This window comes from Penicillium soppii (assembly GCF_028829465.1).
Source record: "Penicillium soppii strain IBT 18220 chromosome Unknown utg000005l, whole genome shotgun sequence".
Taxonomy (NCBI): domain Eukaryota; kingdom Fungi; phylum Ascomycota; class Eurotiomycetes; order Eurotiales; family Aspergillaceae; genus Penicillium; species Penicillium soppii.
The window spans coordinates 1,096,960-1,111,798 of record NW_026643235.1 but is presented as its reverse complement, the minus strand read 5'-3'; the positions used below and the strand labels follow the sequence as shown (position 1 = coordinate 1,111,798).

Sequence of the window (14,839 nt, the reverse complement as noted above, 5' to 3'; positions counted from 1 at the left end):
TTTCCAACAGTGCTTGACTTCATGTTGAATTGCGTGACCCAAAGTCTCTTCTGTGAAGGGGGACAAGGCTCTCATTCGAGACAATCATGCGGAGGGCCTTTGAAGCATCTCAGGAGGCAAATGCCGGTTTCTACTCCGAAACAACCATTGTGGGACGGGCGCAAATTGGAATTGCGGCAATTCATGTGGGCCGCAATGTACCTGTCTCCGGCTCGAGGGCTCGGGAGATGGAAGCTATGCACTGTACGACCTCGTCGCGGTTCCAGGGGAAGGCGTCGATCGCACAAGCGCCGAGACAAGTTGGAGACGATCTTCCATTATGAGACTCATTTCTAGAAGTCAGGGATAATTGCCCCTGTCAGTTAGTTATTGAGTTGAGATGAAGGGGCAAGGAGAGATGGTCAGGAAATTAATAGGGCGACACTTCAATTTTAATCTCCCCAACTTCGCTTCGCATCTGGTTTGGGCTGATAATTGTGTGCAACGCATCGCATAGATACGATAAATGTGAGTTAATTTAACTGGCGTGATTTATCACATCGATATTTGACGATTTGCATTTTGCAGCTCGCAGTTTGCGATCTGTTCAATTTCATTCCTTTTTCAGCACGATGTTGAGTCGAGAAAATTACCCTCTAAACGCAAGGGGAGGGCTATTTTTGTGTGACTGTAACAATTCCGAGGCCGAGTCCTTGCAGCCAGGGGACTCGTGTGGTCCATACACGATCGCAAGTAAATCAAAGTCTCAATAATGTACGAAGTAAATGAAAAGAAGTTGAAGCAAAACGAAATCGTATCCACTGTGAGGATCTCCCGTACACAAAGGCTACGATCCCTGGGGGAACCAATTTAATTTAATGAATGATGATTCAAGTCAAAGATCGACAAATCGACAACTGTCCAGACCAATTGGGTACGAATGAAGATGATTGAATATGATTGAAGGAGAGAATGAAAAGTGACGCTCACAGCCTCCACCAGCTGCGCCATCTCTTTTCCTGCTTGGCGCCTAATAATAAGATAGTTGTCTCGGATACGATCTTCGGACTTTGTACTTTGTGCACTTTTCTTCATTCCTCGATTATTTCCATGCCTTCCATCGAAGATCCCTAGGGTGAGGTTTGTCCATCATGTACATTCCACAGAAACGTGGTGAAGCCCAGAGGAAGAACATCATCTTCATTATTGTATGTTGCCGATTATCCGTGAACTTTGTCTCTATGCTACTCCGTATGCTGACTCCCGTTCCCCTATAGTGTGCAGTATCCATCATATTCACTATCGCAGTATTAGTCGGCGGTTACTTTCTCGCCCGTTATCTCAGACAACGATATTACGAACCAAAATATCTCCCGGGCAAATACCTCAAGCAAAAATGGAAGAAATGGTGTCCAGGAAGTGCTTCATATGGGCATGTTCCTCGGCAAACAGGAAATGTCCAAGACACCTCTTATCGCGGAGCGGGCGGAACACCAGAAATGCAAACAAATGAGGGTGTACACCGAGAAACCTCCATCCGTTCGATCATGACACTACCACCCTACTCTTCCAGTCCAAAGCCGACCGAGCAAATCATCGCCCGAGAGGGTGAACGTGGCGGAATGGACATGGTCGTCGAATACCCCGAGACAGCGGAAGAGCAAGAAACCCGACGAGAAGAACAAATGGACTCATTATACCAGCTCCGCCTGCAGCGCCGACAAGAGCTGGCCGATCGCGAAGCCCGCCGTCGCGAGCGACGCGAAGCCCGAGACCGAGGCGATACCGCCCGCCTCGAGCGTCTGAATGCCGAAACTCGCGCCCGCGCGCAACGTCGGCGTGCCGGGACTAACAGCGCAGTCGATCTATCGACAGCAGTGGCCGACCAGCAAGCACGAGAGCGGGAGCGACGAATTTCCAGCGTTAGCTATGCCGAACTCGGTCATGTCCGCCACGACGGTTCTCGGCTTCGCGCAGATTCCCATAATTCCGAATCACACGACTCCGACCGCCGTCCGCTGCTGCAGAATGACGCGGCCAGTTCATTCGCGCCGTCCAGTTTCAACTCTCAAAACCAGTCTGTCGCGTCGTCCATCATGAGCGAGCTAGATCCTTTAGCCCAGTCCACGACGCACGGCTCAAGTCGACCAGTATCGCAATCCGACGAGGGCGATTTGGGCACTTTCGATATTCCTCCGCCCCCGGAGTACGATCACTTGGACTGGGGCGATGCACCGGCATACCAAAGTCCAGTGCTCGAGCAGACGGAATTCAACCAGCTGCCGGCTATCAACCGCTTGCCTTCAATCCACGTCAACTTGCCGAGTCCCAATCCTGCTTCGCCTGTCACTCCCACCCAGTCACACTTTCCAAGTATCCATGAAAGTCCTTCGACGCCGAGGGGCGTCAGGATAGTGTCGACGGATTCAACAACTACAACCACCCCAACAAGGGCCACTTAATAAATATTACCCCGTGATTGCCAACTTGGACCGTCTGGAACCGTCAAGATTTCATCTTCTCCGTTTCGCACGAGCATGACTTACGACCTGTATTAGCATCATCATATCGGACTCGATTATCTCTGTCCATGCCTCTCTTTCTTTATTTCTTCTCTCCAGCGCCATCTCCATCCTTCATCTCTTTTAACTCAGCAAGGCGTTTTGTGTTACGGTGGCCAGCAAGGTCTGTTTTTCTTGTTCTGCTTTTAAATTTCGGGAGCTTGATCTCAAGCACCCATTTGGGACATATGTAGGTAGAATAAGAATGCAATTATCTTAAAGTTACATTCGAATAGCCTTCTAGGCAATCGAGATCCTTAGATGTCCTCGCAATGACCGTTTATCACTCACCCAGGTAACTCAATCTCGTTCTCACAGCCTTTGCCCTCACTTCAAAATATTCGTCGGATATACATTGAGAAGAGATGGTCTAAATGCAATATTTGGAACGAGGCCAAAATTCCACCCACCACTCATTCACTCGAGCGCCAAAACAACTATCGCAGTATAAGTCGAAGCAACATACGTATGAATACATTCAACACGCAAACCGGCATCCTTCGCGAGCGAAGTCCACTGAGCTTCATTGCGCTCTTTGCCACCAAACGCCATCATTAAAAGATCAGCCGTGGTAGCCTGCCAGTTGGCACCCGCATCCGGCAGCACGGTATCGTCAATCAGGATCCGCGAGTCGGCATTCATGGCGGCGGCAGTGTTTCGCAGGATCTTCGCAGCTTCGTTATCGGGCCAATCGTGCATGATTCTGCGAAGGTAGTAGAACCTTGCGCCTTGATACCGAACCCTAGTCAGCTATTGTTTTTCTTTGTCAAATACAACGTTCAATACGAACCGGTGATGGGTTGCGGTTGGAAGAAGTCATAGGCTTCTGCCTTGACACCCGCAATAGGGGCGAGCTTTTTCACTGCTTCCGGGAGGTCCTGGACAACGAGGCGGCCTAGGAGATTGGGGTACTTCTCCCCGAGCCGGATGCACTGGTGTCCGTGGCCACCGCCCACGTCGACGAGGAACGGCTTCTCGGATGGTTGCACAGTCGATTGGATCTTTTGGGCTTCGGATTCGAAGAGGGTAAAATCCTGTGTCCATTCTGATCCTCCAAGGGCTGTCATTATCTTTTGGAGACTCTCAAAGTGCTGCGGATGCTGGAGCATCCACTCGAAACAACTGAGTTTGGTGTTGTGAGCTTTTTGGAACGGTGTGCTCGTGTTGCTCGTTATATCTTGGTACTTGTTCTCTGCGAAGAACTCGGGCATTGCTGTCACCACGGGTCCATGGGTATCGAAGCTGTGGCAATGATTGTGTGTAAGTATGATCTTCTAGATGGCTTGTGGGTAGAGCTAGGGACATACGCATGGTAAATCATGGCTTCGCCTTTTGGATCAGCCAGAGTGTGAGTGACCATGTTTGTGGTGTACTCATTGGCTGCTGTCTCCTTGATCATGTTTGTTGCAGCTAGATAACGAAGAATCCTCTCTACAGATCATGATTCAATTAGCATCTGAAGTTGATTAGACTACGGCAAATGTTCTCACCTAAAAGTTGAGGGGATGTGCTTGTCAACTCTGCAATTTCTGCTACCTTCAATGGAGCTGCACTCTTTGCAAGAGAAGTGAATAGCCCTATATCCGCGCCAACGCGAAGCATTGCAGTAACCAGGCCCTGAGAGTGTCAGTGTGATCAATGGCCCAGAGAATGGATCATACTAACTGAGCCTGCAACTTCCATGAGACTGTCTTTCGGACCTTGAAGGTCAAATTGTACCTGCCGCAAAGTCCTAATGATGTTCAGCCGGCCAGCTTCATCGGAAGTCTTGGCCAAGGCCTGAATTTGAGCAATGATTGGGTCCATGTTGGCGCAAAATGATTTTATAGATTGGAAGACCTCAAGGATTTAAATGTTTCGAGACTGATTGATTATATCCAATTGAACAGGTAAAAGGATTCACTTATATACCTCGTCCCATACATACAATCGCGACGGAGCCCGCGGAAGTTCCGCGGATTTGCCAGCTTTTGATTGGTCAGGCGGCTGCTTCACAAATCGCCCCCAACTCAACCTCGACGGCGTCTACGGAATTCGGAGAAAAAGTACACAATTTGATTCCTATCTCCATCATTATCTCCATCCCATCTAAAATTTTCTAACGGTTCTTTCCACTTCTTACAAAAGCTTCGGACGCTGACTTTGATAGCTTCCGCGTCGGTGTAACAAAATCATCGTAATTTTGTTACTCCATACTCAACCAAAAGATAAAATGATTTCTAGAGGCTGAAATGTATCGGGTTGAAAAGAAAAGTGCTAAATCCTCGCGGTCACGACCTGTGTCGTGCCATTCTTGTCGGTCGAGAAAATTGAAATGTAGTCGGCAATTCCCTTGTTCGAACTGTACCAGCCGGGGCACAACCTGTCAGCTCTATCCAACACCGTCAGTATCAGTGAGTCCACAAAACGGGATTGCAGAGCTTCCCGTCGATTCAAATATGGATGTTCTGGCACGTTTGCGCCGGTTGGAGGAGATCGTCATCGGGAATGGGAAATCATCTAGTCCCATGGACCAAGCCGCAATCCAAGCGCCGTCACTTCCCTCTCCTTACAATCGGCATTCAGAGCATCCATATATGATGCATCAAGGGCAGTCATCTGCGGCTGCTGTCAATTGGCTGGAAGGCGAGATCACATCGCCAGGCTCAGCGGTAGATATGATTGCACTCGGGTTACTCAATCTAGAACTGACCAAAGCATATAGGGTTGCCTCTTGAGATATGAACTTGAATTTCGAATCTGTCATATTCGGAACGCGGTAGGATCTTCGCAAATGGCTCTCCCAAATTCACCCGCAAAGAAGTGCATATGGCTGCCGCTCCACAAAGAAGCGAAGATGATAGTGGAAAAGTACATCTCAGAGCTTACCTATCTTCACCATGTGGTCCATATACCCTCGCTGCGTACTATGATTGACAATCTTTATCATTGTCTTGGAGAAAGCAGGCCCTTGAAAGTCGGGCAAGTCTCATTGCTCTTAGCTATCCTCGCTACCACGACAACCTTTTGGGCTGAGCACGATATGCATTATCCCATATTCCCTTCCATTGAAGAAGCGAACTCTCAATCTACCCAATGGATGAAGCTCGCCACGGAGGTGCTCGAATATTCGCGCTCGAAACATCTCGAGTCTGTAGAAGATGTCCAGGCGATGGTCATTCTCGTTTTTGTGACCACAAATCTCGTGGGCATCGCTTCACAAGCTCGGCACATAGTTTCCACGGCTATTTCTGTAGCCAGAGAGTTGTCTATGCATCGAATTGATCATCCGGACAATTCCGGTCTCGAGGTGCCACTGCCCTCTTCTGCGAAAGCAGAGATATGTAGAAGGCTATGGTGGTATCTCGTGGCAACTGATTGGCAAGCTTCTCTTCATATTCTTCCACGGTATCTAAGCTGATTCCATCACAGGCAGATGTCACAGTTATCTGGACCTCATAAAGGTACATACTCCATCATGCCATCACACATGATGACCAATAAACCTGTCAATGCAAACGACGAGGATCTGAAAGATGGAATGATTGGTGTTGGCCAGCCGATTGACCAACCAACATCAATGTCATACTGTTTGCAACGAATACGGCTGGGCGAGTTCTGTCGCGAAATTACAGACAGTGCTCCATTTGATGCTCCGAATCCTGGGACCCCAGACTACGAAAAAACAAAACATATCGATGGCAAGATCCGCGAATTTGCCGCGGGCCTCCCGCCATTCTTTTCACTATCGTATGATTTGGACCAACTACCGAAATCGAATGGTCCCAGATCAACTGGATTAATTGTGCAGCGGTACATCCTGAACAACATGCTGAACACGCAAAGATGCAGGCTTCACTTGCCCTACTTATCGCTCGCATTCAAGGATCCCAAATACGAATACTCCCGGAAAGCATGTCTGGACGCGGCTCGAATAGTCATTCGAGCCCCCCGTCAACTTTCCCAAGAGGTGATCCCGTTTGCTCAAGCACCCATGAAAGTTTCTGGTATGTTACATTGTGTCTGTGTGGCCATCATTGTTCTCCTCATAGACTACTGTGGAGGCAGCGATCAACAAGAGAAAGAAGGGGGCCGAGCGGAGATTTTTGATGCCTTTGCTATCTTAGAAGAAGCCAAGGAACAGTCACCCTTTGCTGGCCGGCTTCTTGAATCTTTCCACACAGTTCTTCGTCGGCATAATGCATCAACCTCCGCCGTTGGGGGATCTCAATCGATCCGACTCTCTGGTCAGCACACTGCCTCGCCAGGGCTCACAAGCCAGTCTAAAGCACCGACCGCTATGGAACTAACTACGAACGATGATTTCGTGATGGACCCGACCCTGCCTATTTTGGACGATCTCTGGCAGGTTTTCGATGAGAGTGTGGACTCATCAGCAGTGGACTGGAGTGGCTTTTTCGCCGAATTGGACTCACCCTTCCGGTCTATGTACTGATTTGAATACTGTACTGTGTTATGTATGCATATGTACAATTTGAAACCATCCATTTACATATGACGCGTGGGGTACGAATTCATTTTATGTAAAGAGATATGTCATCTCGGTAATACCGCATGCTGCAGGCCCCACTTCCCAGTTGGCCCCGGGGGCTAACCAGTATGATATAAGTGCGATCGGCATGTCGCGCTTAACATGACGGGCTAACGTTCAGGAACTATCCAACGGCCCAGAAGTCCATGCTGTACAATTTTTATAACAGTGGAGTCTATGAAAGCAGTGGCTTGGCAAGGATGGCTAACCGATCATGCACTTATTAACAGAACATCACGTCCGACGTATCCGATCCGTCAATTGATGTCATCTAATCTAAACTCTTTCAATGGAAATACTTGTTTGGTGATCGATCGATCGGATAGAATTGTCGCCTGGTTCCTTCTGTAAACAATGCCGACTCTACCCCCTGTGGCGACACTGCTCAATAACTATTGCACTCTCCAACGTCCTTTCCCGTACCACGTACAACCTTTCTAGGAGCTATAATACCGGCTGAGAAACACTAAGAGGTTCTAGAAGCACAGACTGGGGCTGGATCGTCTGAACCCCATCGATTACTTAGATGTAACTCCGGACACGCGTCGTGGGGCGTGGATTGTTACGCACTTACATATAAAATAAAGCCTCCCCAAAACCCACATATAACGTTATAGAATTTTACAATGTACAACATTACATGTAAGAATGAATAATAATCAATGAAATTTTGCGCATATTGAACGGTGACGTGTTTGAATCTTAAAGGGCATACATAACAATATTATGTGCTGCATAGTAGTGCGTGTGTAACTGTTCCGTGGGTGGACAAGGAACAAAAATAGTCGGCAGCTATTGTTGGTCAATGAAGTGTTGTAGGGTCCACATATAATGAATCTTTTTTTTTTGTTTTTTGTTTCTCTTTTGCTTTTCTCTTTGAGGTCATCTTCCGTTCGTTTGTCTCAAATGATATGCTGTGCTACCTAGGTAGGTCCACCGTTGCCCTGTCACACAGTCCGCTATAGCGACTATCATAATCTCACATCTAAGTCTATCACTCCACAAAATAACAGACTTATACTTGGAGATCGGCTAACGTCAATGAGGACCTGGTCTAGCCCTCGTTATAGCCATTTTTCATTCCCTCGATGTCCAAAAATTGTGAAGTAAATGGGTGAAGCTTGTCAATAATGAATGTACCAAAAATACCCCGGATCAGACAATGTTTACATTTAGCTTCTCCAAAATACGGAGGATAGTAGCTTCATATACTTCCAACTACCTGATAGTAACTATGGTATTCAATCAGAGTTACGAGGTCCCGTGGCCTCCCATGGATGAAGTATAACTTCATCCGTCCCATCCGAAGGCACAACGGCATTCAACCTCTCGGGGGAAGTAATTAGGCGGCGATCCATGGAAAGTATGTTGCCACGTTCAATCAAGATACTGAACCATACATAAGAATTAGATGCATCCAAATAGTCGTGGACAAGGGTGGTCCACGGTCTTATAGTGTCAGCCAGTGATCATTGTCAATACTCATAGCTAGATTATAAGTGGACCATCAAGCATCTTTACTCCACAATCAAAGCAATTGGATCTGTGTTCAACATGACGTCGACTATTGTCACTGCGCATCTCGCTCCGGCTGGTTCGGGCCTGCAATGCTCAACTCTCCGAGGCAGGGCATTGGTTCACCGTTAAGTCTCACCCACGGTCAATTGCAGGATGCCTTGCTGTATGTTTCTATTTATTGTTTATGTTTATTTTTAATTATTTTTTTGATCGGGGAGTTTTCTCCGTTGGAGCATATACTTCCCTGTTTCGTCAGTCATAATGCTAGGAGCTTTAATCCACCGCCTGTTATAAAGATCAGGATTTGCCTCCCCCAAGATTTTGTTCCTCATCTGTATCATCTCTGCTGCAACTTTACCGGTGGATATCAAGTTCGAAGATCTGTTTGAAATCGATCTTCTCGCAAAGGGCACTGTGTTCATTCGCTAACTGACCACTCCCTCCACATTCGCTGAACAGCAATCATGGTGAAGAACTTCATCACTTTTGCTGCCTTCGCTGCTGGCACCAACGCTCTCGTTGGCCGCAGTGACAGCTGCTGCTTCCACCTCACCTCCTCCGGTGGTGCCTCCGGCGAGGTTGGCCAACTGAGCGATGGCCAAAACCGCATCGGTGACAACAGCCTGTCGCCAGCTCAGTTCTGCATCAACTCCAGCGGTGCTATCACCGACTCCAACGGCCGTGGTTGCATTCTCACCGGTAAGTGACAATATCGAACACATGTGTTCACAAGCCAATTCTGACTGTATGTCAGCTCCCACTACTCAGCTCCAGTGTGACGATGGTGCATCTCCCACCACTGGCTTCTCCATTAACTCCCAGGGTCAGCTTGAGTACTCCAGCAACACTTCGTTCGTGGCCTGTGCCACGGGCCAGAACGGGGGTCTCAACATCTACACCAGCCCCTCACCGTCCGATGTCACCGGTTGCGTGGACGTGAAGTTGACTGCCGACACCTGCTCCAACTCGGGCGCTGGTTCCGGCGGCTCGTCATCATCTGCTAGCGCTGCTCCCTCTTCCGCCGGCCCCTCAGGCGCCCAGTCGAGCCCTTCTGCTCCAGCTTCTCAGTCCACCCCTGCTGGCTCTGCCCCTGCCTCCGGGTCCACTCCCGCTTCCGGCGGCGCTGGCTCGCAGCCCACTGGCTCTGCTCCAGGTGCCTCGGCCGCTCCCTCCGGCCCTGGCGGAGGAGCAGGCTCTGGTTCTGGCTCTTCTGCCCCTGCGGCCTCGGCCCCCTCTGAGTCACCTCTCTCCGGCTCTCCTGTCACTGTCGTGAATACTGTCACCGTCACTGACTGCAGCTGCACAGCCAGCGCCCCCGCTGCTGGTGGTGGCTCAGGCCAACAGTCCTCCGGTAGCATCCCTGCTCCCTCCGGTGGCGGCGGTTCGCAGCCCAGCGGTTCCGCCTCTGCCCCCTCTGGATCTCAGCCCTCTGAGTCGGCTACTGCTCCCGCGCCCTCTGGCAGCGCTGGTGGCTCGCAGCCCAGCGGTTCCGCTAGCGCCTATGTCCCCGGCAGCTCTGCTTCTTCTACACCGACCACTGGCACCTCCACCACAGCTTGCCCTGCCTCTCTCACCTCCGGCAGCTACGAGACTCCTCACCTGATCATCCCCGTTGACTCTTCCTCGCCCGACACTGCCGCTGGCACTTCATACAACGGTACCGTGACCTCCACCATCTCGACCGCATTCAATTTCGACATCCCCTCCTCCGACGCTGGAAAGACTTGCAGCCTCGTCTTCCTCTTCCCTGAGCTCCAGGACCTCGAAACTTCCTCATTCACCTTCAGCGGTGACGGCAAGATCGATTTCGCCCAGCTTTCTTCTGCTGTTACTGAGTCCACTACCTTCAACAACCTTCCCTCCGTGTCGCAAGACTTCGGCGATATGACCGTCTCCCCTGGTGGCGCCTCCATTGTCGCTACCTTCGCTTGTCCTGCCGGACAGTCCGTCGCCTTCGAGATGAAGAACTCAGGCACCACCAACCTCAACTTCTTCGAGGACTGGAACCCCTCTCCGTACGTTCATTCCTCCTATGGTTCTGCCCGAATATCAGCTAACGTCCTGTCCAGTATCGGTCTGTTCATTACCACCTGTTAAATTAGACCGTTGTGAAAACTGGCAGTCTACCGCCTTGGAAACGAGATATCCAGGGTCTTCTCGCCTTTGTCCCCTTGACGCCTCACGTTTAAACGCATTTCTTTCTATTTCTTCATTTAATTTTTTTTGATTCCTGCGTTCATTTGATCTATAGTCCGAGTTTCCACAGGGAATTAATCTTTCCCAACAGGCTGGCTGCCAGATGTGGTGGATTCGAAAACATTTCCATTTCTGGTTGATGTTGTAATTGAGGCGCATAATCCTTCGATTTGTGTATTAGTACATTGAATTCACTCCTTTATTATCTCACTCTGTTTACACTTCGGTTGTACTCTCCATGCATTGTACCCTTTAGGCAAAACTTGCGGCACGCCGCAGCGAGAATCATGTTGCCTAGATGAGGTGGATCGGCATCAATGCCGGGAGTGAACATTGCGACAAATAAAACACTCCGAGTCACGCACAGGTCCGGGGAATGTACATATCTAGAGAGACTGACCCCTAGTGAACAGATATGTATGGCTATGTCCAGGCAGACACTTTGAATTTGCACAACCAACTGCAAATCCCGGAGATGGTGATCTGCACTCGGCGGTTCTGGACCCTGGCAAAATGTATTCGGTACTTGCCATCGAGCGGCAATGGCCAGTCAGGGTCAGGTACCCGATACCCGATGAAGCTTGGAAGGACACAGCCAAAGTGTAAACTCAGCCACTATACACATTTTAAGATGAGATGAAACAAACCACTAAAATAGGCAGAAGCTAATAAGAATTGAAAAGGGTCTAGGAGAGGCGCCAAGTAGCGTTGGCGCTTGCCAAGCAATGAGATGTTCATTGCACACGCGACTCAACCTTGTCGTTCGTTATTTATTACTTTTCTCTCTTGATCTTTCCTTTGATTTTGATTTCTCCATGAATTGAAATCCAATATGGCAATTCTAGCAAAGTTGCCCTTTTCTAAGCGGCGGCTCCGACCGCGCGTTGTCATTTCGTGTGTAGCTCTATTTTCCCGCGCCATATTCCCCAACTAACCCTCTCTGGCAGCTACATCTTCGACTATGTGATCCTAATGTACAGTATATAATTTCCATCGATGTGACACCACTGACATCTCGACAGTGCTTGTGTGATTGGTTTCTACATTCTCGACTCAATTGAGCCCTACCACCAACACTTCTCCCTCCAAAACATTTCCATCCAATATCCCTACGCCGTACACGAACGCATTCCCATCGCCTACGCCCTTTGTATCTCCGGTGCTTTCCCCCTCGCTCTAATTATCATCTACACGCTGTTTATCGATGGCTTGTTCTCGCACAATAAGCCGCAAGACCCGGTGTCTGGAAAGCGGAAGCTGAGAGGTCCTCACCGATGGAAGGATAGACTTTGGGAGATGAACTGCGGTGTTTTGGGTCTCTTGCTGGCACAAGGGATCACTTTCGTCATAACCCAAGTGCTGAAGAACGCTTGTGGCAAGCCTAGACCCGATCTTATCGATCGCTGTCAACCACTACCACATAGCAAGGACCTTTTCCCCGGCCTGTCGAACTCCACGATCTGTCAGGGCGATCCTACGATACTGAAGGATGGATTCCGGTCGTGGCCATCAGGTAAGCGCAACTACTGCGACATTACTTTGCGAGTCAAGTGCTAACATTTATACCTTTAGGCCACAGCAGCTGTGCGTTGATCTTTCGATTGCCATTCGCAATCCTCCCTTTTTCTCCCGCGACGCTGCTTGACTAACAATACTAAATTGCAGCTTCATTCGCTGGCCTAGTCTTCACATCCCTCTGGCTCGGCGGAAAGCTCCACATCATGGACAACCGCGGCGAAGCCTGGAAACCACTCGTAGTAATGGTCCCAATTCTCGCTGCAACCCTTGTTGCCGTCTCCCGAATTATGGACGCACGCCACCACCCATTCGACGTGATCACAGGATCATTGCTGGGAACCGTCTGCGGCTATGTTTCATACCGCCAGTACTTCCCGCCGATCACCGAAGCCTGGCGCAAAGGCCGGGCCTACCCAATTCGCACCTGGGGCACCGACCCCGCAGGCCCCGATGCTGTCCGGTTTAAGGATACTGCCTTGACTCCGCTCCGCAACCCGGAGGAGGAGCGCATGGATTCCGATATGCCTAGGTCGGAACATCCCAGGCCTGATGCCTCGACGTATCTCACCTCCTCCAACCCTTTTGCATCAAACATTTCCAATCGCCGCCCGCACGACCATGAACCTGATGGTGGTGCTTGGTCGTCGAGTGAAGACGATGTTACCAATGGATATGAGATGCGACCCGGTTATTCTATGGCGCAGAACCCTGCCGGTCATGATGCACTGCAATATGATCCCCGAAATGCGTATGTGTCGCAAACACAGCCGCTTACGTCAGAGCCGATGGCCGGTGCGGGAGGACGGCCGTTGACGGATTTCCCTGGTAGAGCTATGTAGAGATGATTGATGCGAAGCAAAATTTCCCTTTTTATGATTGCAGTATTTCGAGCAGTTGTTGCCGACCGGATTCGCTTGGCTTTCTTGGTATGAAAATGATTTCTAATGTTATTAGACTGTTATTGCGATGGCTGGGAAAAATCTGTATGGTCTTTAGGCGTTCAGGGCAGCTGAATTTATTGCCGATAGTGGCTGCCAACCAACAACTTTTAGAGTCTAGATAAATGTGTACGGAGTATAAATCTCCGTATGACTATTGAATGAATAAGTACATGTAGTTATTTTGTACGCCGTATGTACAATGTATAGCTATGCAGGATGTAGTCAATTTGGATCAAGAAGCATAGGGTTGTCCCCACTCCTCGTTGGCTTGACAACACAACAATCTAGATGCGACTCTTACAGAAGGCATAAGATATATATGCAGGACATAAATTAAAAGATTGACACCATGCAAGTCAATTATATTGATCAATGAGGTAGAACCTGTCAGAGCCACAGTGCAATATTGCAGGACCCTTGTTGCCCCAGCCACCTCCATCCCGCACTGTGAGTTGCCCAGCCTCCCTTCAGCCCAAGATGACGCTGAAAAGATCTCTTTTTTAATTCCCCTCATTTCTTGTCTTTTTTCGCTTCCCTTTGTTCTTTGTCTTTCTTTGCATCTCTCACACCGTGCATACTGCATACTCTAGCCACGTCTGTGCCCTGAGTGCTGGTGTAGCCCACTCTACGTTGTACATCTGACGTACAAGAAAGAGCACTGTGACAGTTTGCCAAACATTCCATAGATCTCAGATCGAAACCTTCATTCCAACCGACAAAATGATTGGCAGTGTCTTCTTTATCTTCAACCGTCTGGTTGAGATCGTCTTCCTGATCCCGATCATTGGCATGCTGGTAAGTCTCTCTCTCAGTCCGATCAACAATGATCGCAAACAAGTCCAAGCCCCTCCGAGTCGAGTCCTAAACTAACCCTCCGAATCCAGGCCTACTTCGTCAATGGCTATCTCAAAGCAAACGAGTTGACTCCAGCCTACATCCTGGTCCTCTTCATCGTCAGCACAATCGCCATCTTCTGGGCCCTCGACACCCTCATCCGCTTCTCAACAACCAAGCGATCCGCAATCTTCGTCGCCTTCATCGACCTCTGCTTCTTCGGCGCCTTCGTCGCAGCCGTCTACCAACTCCGCTTCATCGCCGACGCCGACTGCGCCAGCTGGCATGGCGGCTCCGTCTGGGTCTCCCTAGGCCCCTTCGGCTCCTATGGCGAGCGCACCAACAACCCCCTCTCGCTGGATGTCAATAAAACATGCGCAATGCTGAAGGCCTCCTTTGCCCTCGGTATCATGGAGACGATATTTTTCTTCTGGACTGCGCTTCTTGCGCTGTTCTTGCACCACTCGCGTGACCGGGTCGTTGTTAAGGAGACCACGGTCCGCAGACGCAGCCACTCGAGTCGTCGAGGCCATGGCTCCGGCTCGCACCACTCGCGTCATCGCAGTTCGAGCCGTAACAGACCTGCGAGCTATGTGTGAGATGTTTATATTGGCTTTTGCTTTTTCTTTCCTTTTTCTATGGACTTTTGCTTGTCATGATTTAATGGAGATGATACGCTTTAATGAGTTACGCATAGTGCATCTTTCCCTGAGGATTGAGTCAAAATAACGAAATCTGATTGCGATTATAGCTGCTAGGAA

At 49.5% G+C, this 14,839-nt stretch overlaps 8 protein-coding genes across 8 annotated transcripts; 7 read left to right on the top strand and 1 right to left on the bottom strand.

Annotated features, from left to right (window-relative positions):
- Positions 1-86: 86 nt before the first annotated feature.
- On the top strand, positions 87-323 carry N7529_005849 (uncharacterized protein; the record flags this gene model as incomplete). Its single annotated transcript, XM_057241376.1, has 1 exon — positions 87-323. One exon carries the CDS (start codon positions 87-89, stop codon positions 321-323), a length of 237 nt encoding a protein of 78 aa, XP_057096735.1.
- Positions 324-1,130: 807 nt separating this feature from the next.
- Positions 1,131-2,441, top strand: N7529_005848 (uncharacterized protein; the record flags this gene model as incomplete). Its single annotated transcript, XM_057241375.1, has 2 exons — positions 1,131-1,187; positions 1,257-2,441. 2 exons carry the CDS (start codon positions 1,131-1,133, stop codon positions 2,439-2,441), a joined length of 1,242 nt encoding a protein of 413 aa, XP_057096734.1.
- A 516-nt stretch (positions 2,442-2,957) lies between these two features.
- On the bottom strand, positions 2,958-4,346 carry N7529_005847 (uncharacterized protein; the record flags this gene model as incomplete). The annotated part of the gene is made up of 5 exons (XM_057241374.1): positions 2,958-3,268; positions 3,331-3,782; positions 3,848-3,971; positions 4,031-4,157; positions 4,206-4,346. The coding sequence occupies 5 exons, from the start codon at positions 4,344-4,346 to the stop codon at positions 2,958-2,960; spliced, it is 1,155 nt and encodes a 384-aa protein (XP_057096733.1).
- A 425-nt stretch (positions 4,347-4,771) lies between these two features.
- On the top strand, positions 4,772-5,940 carry N7529_005846 (transcriptional regulator family TF; the record flags this gene model as incomplete). The annotated part of the gene is made up of 2 exons (XM_057241373.1): positions 4,772-5,191; positions 5,245-5,940. 2 exons carry the CDS (start codon positions 4,772-4,774, stop codon positions 5,938-5,940), a joined length of 1,116 nt encoding a protein of 371 aa, XP_057096732.1.
- Positions 5,941-6,009: 69 nt separating this feature from the next.
- Positions 6,010-6,975, top strand: N7529_005845 (fungal specific transcription factor domain-containing protein; the record flags this gene model as incomplete). The annotated part of the gene is made up of 1 exon (XM_057241372.1): positions 6,010-6,975. The coding sequence occupies one exon, from the start codon at positions 6,010-6,012 to the stop codon at positions 6,973-6,975; it is 966 nt and encodes a 321-aa protein (XP_057096731.1).
- Positions 6,976-9,053: 2,078 nt separating this feature from the next.
- On the top strand, positions 9,054-10,686 carry N7529_005844 (putative GPI anchored cell wall protein; the record flags this gene model as incomplete). Its single annotated transcript, XM_057241371.1, has 3 exons — positions 9,054-9,288; positions 9,344-10,604; positions 10,659-10,686. 3 exons carry the CDS (start codon positions 9,054-9,056, stop codon positions 10,684-10,686), a joined length of 1,524 nt encoding a protein of 507 aa, XP_057096730.1.
- Positions 10,687-11,617: 931 nt separating this feature from the next.
- On the top strand, positions 11,618-13,142 carry N7529_005843 (phosphatase PAP2 family protein; the record flags this gene model as incomplete). The annotated part of the gene is made up of 5 exons (XM_057241370.1): positions 11,618-11,679; positions 11,733-11,759; positions 11,808-12,298; positions 12,358-12,369; positions 12,451-13,142. 5 exons carry the CDS (start codon positions 11,618-11,620, stop codon positions 13,140-13,142), a joined length of 1,284 nt encoding a protein of 427 aa, XP_057096729.1.
- An 822-nt stretch (positions 13,143-13,964) lies between these two features.
- N7529_005842 (uncharacterized protein) lies at positions 13,965-14,677 on the top strand (the record flags this gene model as incomplete). Its single annotated transcript, XM_057241369.1, has 2 exons — positions 13,965-14,039; positions 14,129-14,677. 2 exons carry the CDS (start codon positions 13,965-13,967, stop codon positions 14,675-14,677), a joined length of 624 nt encoding a protein of 207 aa, XP_057096728.1.
- Between the last annotated feature and the right edge of the window lie 162 nt (positions 14,678-14,839).